At 41.0% G+C, this 11,448-nt stretch overlaps 1 protein-coding gene across 1 annotated transcript in view; it reads left to right on the forward strand.

The window, feature by feature from the left end:
• Nucleotides 1-6,719, forward strand: part of LOC124794935 (leucine-rich repeat-containing protein 49) — a 149,922-nt gene extending 143,203 nt beyond the window's left edge. The window contains exon 8 of the mRNA XM_047258650.1: nucleotides 6,475-6,719. Coding sequence (XP_047114606.1) covers nucleotides 6,475-6,672 — 198 coding nt within the window. The 3' untranslated portion in view covers nucleotides 6,673-6,719. The remainder of the gene's footprint in view (nucleotides 1-6,474) is intronic.
• Nucleotides 6,720-11,448: the final 4,729 nt, after the last annotated feature.

Genomic DNA, 11,448 nt, shown 5'->3' on the forward strand with positions numbered 1-11,448 from the left:
CGGTGGCTCAGCCGTTGCATCACCTGTTGCATAAAAATGTGCCTTTTCACTAGTCCGTGGCATGCAATGCGGCTTTCCAGAAATGGAAGACTATGCAGAAACAGTCTCCGTGCCTGGCTACTTATCGACCTGGACAACATCTTGTTCTTGCCACGGATGCCTCTCAATATGGGGTCGGTGCAGTCCTTGCGCACCGTTTTTCTGACGGTTCTGAACAACCCATTGCTTATGCCTCAAAACGCTCACGGATCCCCAACAAAAGTAGTCTCAAGTTGAAAAAGAAGCTTTGCCCATTATTTATGCTCTTCATAAGTTTGGTGTTTTTCTCTATGGATCCAAATTTCATCTTGTTATGGATCACAAACCACTTGTTTCCTTGTTTCATCCATCAACGTCACTTCCCAACAAGGCTGCGCACCACCTCCAGCCTTGGGCTCTTTACTTGTCTTGTTTCAATTATGAGATTCATTTCCGGCCGACGGCTCAACATGCGAATGCTCGTGCACTGTCTCACCTTCCCATGGGTCCTGATCTGGCATTTGATATGGACAAATGTTTTTGTTTCCACCTGGATGTTGCCGAGCAGCAGGTTGTGGATGGATTCCCCACCACCCGGGATGAGCTGGCAGCTGCTACGGGTTCTGACCCTACCCTCTCCCAGGTTTAACACTGTATTCAGAAGGGTTGGCCAGATCATCCATCCGCTAAGACTTCTGATCCGTTGTGGAACTACTATGCTTTCGTTACCACCTCATGGCTAGGGATGGTGTTATCCTCCTTTCCACTGACAATGCTTCACCGTGTGGTGTGGTACCTGCGTCTTTGCGGGCTTTGGTCTTGCGCCTCCTCCACCAAGGGCTCTCTGAGGCTCTGAGCACTATAGGACTTAACATCTGTGGTCATCAGTCCCATCAAGGGCAATGGGCAGTCTCTCACACAAAATCTCTGGCACGCCGTCATGTGTACTGGCCCAGCATCGACTCTGAAGTCGCACACGTGGTCGCTGCCAGTGGCCCTTGTGTGTCACAGGTCGCCACCCCAAAGTCATCTTTGTCACCATGGCCTTCACCTGAGAAGCCCTGGGAGCATATTCATGCAGACTTCACGGGTCCTTTTTTAGGTACTTATTGGCTTCTTGTTATTGAAGCGTACTCTAACTTTCCTTTCATTGTCCGTTGCACATTGCCTACCACCGTGGCAACCACCAATGCTCTAGCTCGCATTTTCTCTTTGGAAGGCCTTCCCTCTACTCTTGTTACTGATAATGATCTGCAATTTGCCTCTTCCGATTTTGCGGATTTTTGAGCCCGTCACGGCGTCATGCATGTCACGTCCCCTCCGTTCCATCCACAGTCAAACAGTGAGGCTGAATGACTGGTCCGCACATTTAAGGCTCAAATGAGGAAACTCCTGAATTATTCTGCTGCTAATGATGCGCTTCTCCAATTTCTGGCTTCTTACCATTTCACCCCCATGGGTGGCCACAGCCCGGCTGAGCTCTTACATGGCCGACAGCCACGCATGCTAATTCATCTTCTGCGGCCTTCCACCTTACGGCAGCGGGTGCCTTCGCTTGGCCGGTTCACCACCGATGACCTTGTATGGGTATGGGGATATGGCAGGTAGCCAAAATGGAGTCCTGGCTGCATCTTACGACACTGTGGCCAATGCCTGTATGGAATCCAGACGGACACGGGTGTTGCGGTGCATCATTCGGTCCAGCTTCGGCCTCGTGTGCTGGCAACGCCTTTTCCGGATGCCGCTACACCACCTTCGGCTCTATCCTGGAATCTCTCGTTACTCACAACGCAGTCCTCTCACCATCATATTGGTGCCAGCACAAGAACTGACGCCAACAGGAGACGTGCCCATGCAGGAACCAGATGACCCCCATCTGTTGGAGAAACTCTACTTGCCTCCTTCTCCTACGGACATGGACACATCACCCATGTCTCCTGTTATAACAACCGGACTTGCCACAACGGGCAGATTGGTGCATGGGGCCCCAGCAGAATCGACCCCCACGTCTCCTGTCATCTCGACCCGTTATCATCGGGTACACTTCTGTCCGTACGGGAAGCCTCCTCCTCGAGACTTTACGGCCAGTCAAACAACACCTATGGACGTTAGCAATCTACAAGCCACCTCCATCAAGAACTGTGCAAAAACTTCAAAGGGGGAAAAAGTGTTGTGACTCACCAATCTTTCAAAGTGCCGCCGCGCAGTTACGCGTGTCCTCTGCATGAGGTGCTGTCTGCCAGCCATGCAGCAGCCGCACCACCCAAGCAGCCAGCCAGCTAGCAGCCCCTTGACTTAGACTCAGTTATGATTTGTCTGTTAAAGTGACACACGTCTTACTCTGTTTGCTTGATCTGTGACTTTCATGTATTGTGTCATCGTTGAAATATATTTGTTCAACTTGAAGTTATAACACATACCCAGCCATCTGGCTTGTAAAGCAACAGAACATCCTCCGGAAAACTGATGACAGGGCACACGTCCTGGCCTGAGGACATGTGCTGGGGCGATGATGACTGCGACGGTGATCGTGACAGCAATAGTGATGGCGGGTCCAGGTCCATCAGGTAGGCAAGCAGGGACGGCGGGGGTGAGAGGGCATCTTCCATCTGCTGCTTCTGGGGTTCCCTGATGGTACCAGTGGGCAGCTGAGAAGGCTGTGCAGTCCTGTGAAGCTTGAATCTGGGGGAAGAAAAGCAGCAGAATGATGGGACAAATGACATGCGCGCATTTAGTTCTGGTGGCAGTGCTGGAAACCATCGGGACCTGCAATTAAGTACATATAAGAGGTAATGCATTCCTGTATCATGCCTCTTTCTCAGTGCCCACGGTTGCCATAAACCCTGAAAGAACAAGATCGCACAGCGCAAAGTGATACTTGTTGACCATTGGCAGCGCTAGATGCTGTGGTGGGTGTATCAAGTGTAGCAGTGTCCGATGGCGGCAGCTGTGAAGAAGTTCCACCAGTGATGGTCCGTGTCATTGGTGGGAGCAATAGGAGGTGAGAAAGAGTTGCAGTGCCTGTTCCTGTGTGTGGGTGATGTGAAGCATTGCCATCTGTTGATATAAAGTGCTTACAAAGTGTTCTGCTTCTCTGTTGGACTGTGGGTAAAACGGAGCACTTGTTAGATGACAGATGCTATTGGGTTCACAAAAGTGTTCAAAGGCACCTGAAGTGAACTGTGGTCCATTGTCTGACACAAGTACTTCTGGCAAACCTTCGATGCAAAACATGGAGGACAATGCTTGAATGGTGATACATGATGTGGTAGAGCTCATAGGCACTGCAAAAGGAAACTTGCTAAAAGAGTATACCACTATGAGCTAACGAGTGTTCCAGAATGGTCCTGCAAAGTCTATGTGCACTCATTGCCATGGCAGTTGACTCTTAGGCCAAGCTGAGAATGTCTGTGGCAGAGCAGATTGGTTCTCCAAGCATGTGTGACACTGTGATGTCATCTGTTCAGTGAGGGCGTCCATGCTGTGCCAAGTACAGTGTCAGCACACTAACTTTTTAGTGCAAACAATTCCCCAGTGTTCTTGATGGAGAAATTGCAACACATTATTTTGCAACACTTTGGGAATAAGCACACAGGATTGTCTACAGTCATTTTGAACTAGAATCACACCTTGTTGAACTGAAAAGCTATGCTAACAAGCAAAATATTGGTGCATAACTGAGCTCTGGATACTGTTCAACGAACGAGGCCAAGATGTGATATTATGCCAAGACTCTCTGCACAGCTGTTGCCCACCTACACCTGGGGCTGTTTCTTGTATTCTGGTGGCTTGACACCTCATTCCCATGACATCAAACAAGCCCTACACAAAATTACAAGATCTCCTATGAATCAATTAAGTTTCATATAATTTTAAGTTATGCTGATTGATAATTCAACACATCTAATTGAGATTTGAAGCCCCATCACAAATGCCCAGTTCTGTTCACATACAAATCATATTTATAATGTTACGTTGATGCGCAAGTTCCGAATGTTTTTCTTTTGTATGTTTTTATTCTGGTTGCTACAGATTTATTTATTGAGTGTCTTTTTTATTTGTAGTTCACTGTTGCTATTTGAATTTATATACTGTCATTTGGAAATAGTGAGTGGAGAGGTGTATGCTAGAAAATCGTGTACCAAGTGGAGAAATCTGAACATTTTTGACATATTCTTCTGTTTGTGTTCAGCAGAGAGGTGACAGCAGTGGAGGCAGCCAGAAACAATTGTGCAGTGTATGGGGATAATACCATTGGATAAAGCACAGCAAGAAATGGGTTTTCTCATTTTAAGAAAGATTGTTTTTTCATTAGCGACTCTCCAAATTCAGGAAGATCCTCGGGGTTTGATAAAGATCATTTAAATGCCTTAATCCACAATGATCCATGTCATTGTATTCAAGAACTGACAAATGTAAGGAACTGTGATCATTACACCATTGTGCAACATTTGATTACAGTGGGGAATGTTCAAAAATAAGGTGTTTGCGTACTGCATGCTCTAAGCCAAAATCACAAAAATCAGTGGGTGGCCGTTTGTACATCTCTGCTTGCTCATCACCAATTGGCTTGTGACTAACAATGACCATTCCTATCCTGTATCATTACTGGTAATGAGAAATGGTGTCTTTATGCTAACATAATGAAAAGAAAGAAATGGTTGAGCCCAAACAAAACAACAACTTTCTGTACAAAGACCTGCACACATCAACAAAAGATAATATTACACATCTGGTAGAGCAGTGATGTTGTGTGGTGTATTACAAATTGTTTCCCAGAGATGTAACTATCACTGCTAACATTAACTGTCAACAGCTGAGATGTCTTGTAGACACAGCCAAAGAAAAATGACCAGGAAGACTGCATGAAATGATGATACATCATGATAACACCAACCTGCATTCTGTTAGACTGACAAAACAAACACGAATTGGTGTGGGAAGTCATTCCACACTCACCTCATTCACCTGATCTGGTGCCCTCAGATTTTCACTTTCTCTGCTCTGTATTAAACAACCTTCAAGAAACTTCCCTGTTGGATGAAAATGTGCTCCAAATTTGGATCAAAAAGTTTTTCACCTCAAACCACATGATTTCTACCATTGAGGAATTGAAAAGTTACTCAACGTTTGCCACATTGTTGTAAATAGTGAAGGAGGAATATATTATTGATGACTAAAGTCTTTTCTTGTGTAACTGTTGTGTTTATTAAACTTATGGAAAAATACTGTGAACTTATGCACCAACCCAGTGTATTGAGTGAAATGGGCATGAAGGGCTAAAAACATACAAACACAAAAGCCACTAGAAAAATGCCATAATAAAAATCAAAAAGAATGTTCTTGTGATGTGTGTAAAATGATTCTGTTTGATCAGGGGTTTACATAACTGAAATGATTTTGTCTAGGTAAAGTACTGCGAGTGTTATCAATGTTTGAATTAATTATTAATTGTGATTAAAACAACATCTTTTATGTCAAACTTGTTATCTGAATCAAAGTATTTTGACCTTGTGCTTCAACTGAAATACCTCAGTTGCTTAAAAAATGGGTCAAAATTAATATGAATGTTTCTCTTGTATCATGCTAGGAGGGATTATATCATGGAAGCCATCTTCCACAAAACCTACCAATGTAGGTACGGATGAATAAATCAATCAAACAAACAATACATTTTAATAAAGCTGAGGATAAGATCTAAAATAGAACCCAGAAAAGATTGAACCACATGAATAAATTTGATAAAGAAAGTAAAAGTAAAAAAAAATCAATGTGAAAAGGAATGGATAATTTCAAGCAATTTTAAGCAAAGGCTGAAAATATTGTTATGTTACATGACTACCAACTTTTATTATATGAAATTTTAGGCTATACTTTACAAAGGAGTTTTCATCTGAAGCAGTTGGTTGGATCTAGGTTGAGAGTGCACAACTGATCTTTTACATACAAACAAATGTGGATAATTTCAATCTATTTACATCACAATAGGATAGATGACTAGTGTGAACAGCTGATTCAAACTAGTCTGCAGGTTGCAAACCACAGCAACAATAAATGCTGCAGAAAGTGTCAGTAGTGTTCATTTTCATCCACTTTACATGTCTCCTTCTTTAACCCTCAAGTGGCACACAATCTGGAAAACTGGAGGGCATATTTACCCACAAACATTCAAAATATTAAATGGCAGATGACAAAAAGTAGATCTTGTTTTTGCAAAGTGTTGTTGTAATAAGGACAAAACTGCTATATATTTATGTATTTTATGTTACACACAATTTGAATGACACTTGTAAGTACACATACCTCTTCATACAAATGACACCATCTGTCCATTAAATAAATTTCCATTATTCAGATTTATACAGTTTAACTGCATGTAATGCCTAAATTATCACTTTTATGTATATGAGTTACCTACACAAGAACTTTCATCTTTGTTTTTTCATTTACATACAGGAGGATGTACTATGGAGGCACAGAGGACGAGTGCATTTGGCATATCTTTTGGAGGTGGCTTGTGCTGCTGTAGAGAAACTGCATATGTTGGAGGCACAGTGGCCCAGTATATTGGCTGAGCTTGTCAGAGATACACTTGTTGATTACTCTCATCTTGATTCCTACATGAAACAGTGTATGCAGAAACTTAAAGTGTAGACTGAAGGATCTATATATGTAATTGTATACATTTAAAAACAAAGATGATGTGACTTACCAAACGAAAGCGCTGGCAGGTTTATAGACACACAAATAAACACAAACATACACACAAAATTCAAGCTTTCGCAACCAATGATTGCTTCATCAGGAAAGAGGGAAGGAGAGGGAAAGACGAAAGGATGTGGGTTTTAAGGGAGAGGGTAAGGAGTCATTCCAATCCCGGGAGCGGAAAGACTTACCTTAGGACAGGTATACACTTGCACACACACACACACACACATATCCATCTGCACATACATAGACACAAGCAGACATTTGTAAAGGCAAAGAGTTTGGGCAGAGATGTCAGTCGAGGCGGAAGTACAGAGGCAAAGATGTTGTTGAAAGACGGGTGAGGTATAAGTGGCGGCAACTTGAAATTAGCGGAGGTTGAGGCCTGGCGGATAACGAGAAGAGAGGATATACTGAAGGGCAAGTTCCCATCTCTGGAGTTCTGACAGGTTGGTGTTAGTGGGAAGTATCCAGGTAACCCGGACAGTGTAACACTGTGTCAAGATGTGCTGGCTGTGCACCAAGGCATGTTTAGCCACAGGGTGATCCTCATTACCAACAAACACTGTCTGCTTGTGTCCATTCATGCAAATGGACAGTTTGCTGCTGGTCATTCCCACATACAAAGCTTCACAGTGTAGGCAGGTCAGTTGGTAAATCACGTGGGTGCTTTCACACGTGGCTCTGCCTTTGATCGTGTACACCTTCCAGGTTACAGGACTGGAGTAGGTGGTGGTGGGAGGGTGCATGGGACAGGTTTTACACTGATGGCGGTTACAAGGGTAGGAGCCAGAGGGTAGAGAAGGTGGTTTGGGGATTTCATAGGGATGAACTAAGAGGTTACGAAGGTTAGGTGGACGACGGAAAGACACTCTTGGTGGAGTGGGGAGGATTTCATGAAGGATGGATCTCATTTCCGGGCAGGATTTGACTTCTATCAACCTGCCAGCGCTTTTGTTTGGTAAGTCACATCATCTTTGTTTTTAGATATATTTTTCCCACGTGGAATGTTTCCCTCTATTATATTCATATCATTAATTGTATACATTGTTGGATTACCTTACTTTTGCCTGTGTAGATGAGAATGAAACTGCATTTTTGCAGTTATTTTCATGATTCATTATTTTCATCCTACACTGATAAGATTTCATCAACTTCAGTGCCAGTTTACTTTTTGCAGTAATGATTAATGATATGCTTTATTGATAATGTTACTTTATCCACTTAAATTGTTTAATGATTGACCATTATTATAAATGTCATATGACATGTAAATTTCACTGCAACTTGGTTCTTTCCCTTTCCTTTTATAGAATATGAACTGAATCCTATAAATTTATAATCATGAAATTCTGAAATGATTTAACTGGAATTCAGTGTGGTTTTTATGTTATAATGTTTTACTGATTATGTGAATTGAAACTGATGTTCCATAATGTTTGAATGAATAACCACATGATTAGAGAGAATATGAAGTTTAAAACTATCAAATAAAAGCAAACATCAAGTATATAAAAGTGGGAAAAACTTTACTCACTTTAAAGGGAAAGTATGGTGAGACACACAAGAATGTTAAGAGGTAAACATTATATTTCATGTTTCTAAAAACAAACAATGTTCTTTCCAGATCCCAGATGGAAAGAAAAAATTTATGAAATTGAAAAAGGAATGAGTAAAAATCTAGACATGTGCAGTTAGAGTAATGAGGTATAAAAAATTATGGGGCTAATTAATAGGCATCTCCACATGATTAAAATGTGATATTTTATTGGTTTTCATCACTTATGGTGTCAACAAAGCAACTGTGACATCATATTTCTCTACAAAATTATTACAGATGTAGAGATCAGAATGTTTTGCAAACTTGCTTTCATACATCACTCAACTCTGTTGTATAACTATTATGATAAATAACTGTGATGAATGGAAGAGCTTAAACCATTAACTTACCATACAGAAGTAACTTATCACAACCCACAAGCTGGTTTGAATATTACAGTGCTTCAGTACCCATAGTCCTATTAGAAGTGTATATCCTTGCATCATACCAATTTTTGAACTGACTAGCAAGTTATGTGAGAACCTACAATTTAATATTGATTCTGAATCATGTTCCAAGTTAGCATATTTCAGATTAAAAAATCTGTTTTGAAAACAAAAATATCATCTTGTTGTAGTGTCACAAAGTGATACTAAGAAGCACTGAGATAAAAATATAACAAAATGTTCTTTCAATCTGTACTTCTGAATGTATCACAATCTCCACTCTACCTATATATCTCAAGTAGGAAATGTGATAAATAAATATCCCTGTAAGTGAAGAGCTTTTCTTTGTTTCACATTTTTGGATGTGTCACTGTCTTTACTTCACCTACATAACTCAAGCCAGAAACATAAGTGTCCACTACATCAAAAACTTTTTTTATTTCTCACTTTTGGATGCATTACAACTTCAGCTATAGCACTCAAGTCTAGAAGACAATAGATGTCTTCCCACAGAAGCATGGGGTAGTCCAGTTTTACCTAAATATTATATTATTACCTAAGTTTTATATCTTGAATATAATTAAATGAAGATTTTGTGACAAGTACATCCTTCCCAAGCACTATTTCTGGATATATGGAAACATATGGTTTCAAAGCAATTACATTGACTGTGGTTGTGCGGCTAATAGTCCCTATGCTACTTACATGAATGGTCAAAGTTGATGGAATGTATTGTAAACAAGACTACTGCTTTTATGAGGCTTAGCAACGAAACTTACTCATTATTGAGGTTGACAGCATGTGTGAAGAGAGACTTTGCTTCATACTTGAGAGACTATCTTTCAGGCCAAATTTATCTTGTTGTATGGCACCAGAAAAAGTAGAAAAAACAACAAATGTTACACTCAGAGTACTGTGGTAATCACCACCTCCCATTGGGGTGAGGGTGGCGGTGAGGATGAAAATGGGGTGGGACAGGAGATGGACAGAGAGGAGGTGGGAAAGGAAGACTGTGTGAGGAGGCAGGTGAACAATGAAAAGGTGTGAGGTGAAAGAAGAAAGTGTAAGGAGGTAGGTGTGGAAGTGGGAGGGGGTGGTAGGAGACAGATGGAGAGGGACAGATTCTGGGGTGGGAGGTGTAAGAGGAACAGAGTGTGAGGAGGTAGTTAGAAGAGAGAGAGAGAGAGAGAGAGAGAGAGAGTGAGAGTTTGTGTGCCAGCCCTCTCCATTATTCATAGAAAGATGGAAGTGAGCAGTTGTCTCACGAGTTGTAAATTTGGAGCAACTTTTAAACTTACATACATTTAATTCTGGATGGCCATTGTTGATGTAATATTCTGCATACAAAAGGAGTCCAGCTTTACAGCTTTGTAGTTTTTACATGTCAGTTCACTACTGGCTTTTAATTGTGCCCTTGAACCTTCAGTCTTATTCATATTCAATCTTTACTTGTGAGTATTTATCTTAAATATGTCACAATAAAAATGATACACACAGATTTGTGCATCTATTTTCTTCTGTATTCTGGTAAATGAATTTTAAGTAAAATGCAATACATGTAACAAATCATGTAAAATGTATTTGTTATAGCCTGCTTAAAAAATTTTGCATCATCTGAATATATGTGAATAAATTTGTTTTGAAATAAAAAACATAATACTAATGAAAATGAAGGCAGTCTGTTCCAAAGTGCATATCTGTGAAATCAAAATCAGCTGGTAGGTAACATTCAGTATTGTCTTCTCCACTCTGTGCATTTTAACAAGCTTGGACCCTCCTTAGCATGCTTTCCACAAGGTGGTTTAGATGTTATTTCTCAAATGCATTCCACTTTTTGACAATGGTCCTCCAGAGGTTATCCAGCATGTAAGCAGGATTACTGTGATGACATATGACAAATTTCAACTGGTTCAAAATATCCCCAGTTAGGTCCTATACAGTAGACACCATAGGACATTGCATAAGCAGTATCCTATGGTATCTACTGATTTGGACCTAATTGGTGATGCCTCTGGGAGGAATACATTTGAGAGATGAGCATGAACACATCACTGAAAAGTTGACTGTAGGATGGGAGGATTCTGCCCTAATACTTTAGTCTCCAAATGACTTCAGTAGTGATGAGAGGCATGTAACATCCATACATGATACTGGCCCAAAATATGATAGACCCATCTCGTGCTGAACTCATGGGATTGCATGCCTGAAATGTGTATTAGTACCTAGCCACCTACACACACACACTTTTACAACAGTTATCAGGAATGAGACAAGTCCTACACTTGTCAGTGGAGAGAACATAACACCATGGATCCAGATTCCATTCTAGATATTCCCTTGCCCACCGTCTTTGTACTCCACACTGGTGAGGACAAGTACTGTTGTTTCTAATGGACATCCAGATGTCATATTGATCATGTGTAGATGGTTATGTGATGTGTAGGTAACAAAGACATCCCAGCTGACTCAAAAAAGAAGCACACAGTTCTGTTGCACTCTCTTCGGGGTACTTATGAGCAATAATTTGTAGATAGTAATCATCAGCTGTTATTATTGAACATAAGTATAACAACAAGGAGGCAGATCTCATATGTTTAGTGTCTCATATTTTTGACTGAATGTTTAAATGACCTTGTTGTGGTGTACACCAATCCAGCGGACAACTGGCCATCCTGACAACCATTCGTGCAATAAGTTTACAATGGTGTGCACAATATAAGCTTGAAATTACCCTTT

The sequence above is a fragment of the Schistocerca piceifrons genome, chromosome 4 (genome assembly GCF_021461385.2).
Source record: "Schistocerca piceifrons isolate TAMUIC-IGC-003096 chromosome 4, iqSchPice1.1, whole genome shotgun sequence".
Taxonomy (NCBI): domain Eukaryota; kingdom Metazoa; phylum Arthropoda; class Insecta; order Orthoptera; family Acrididae; genus Schistocerca; species Schistocerca piceifrons.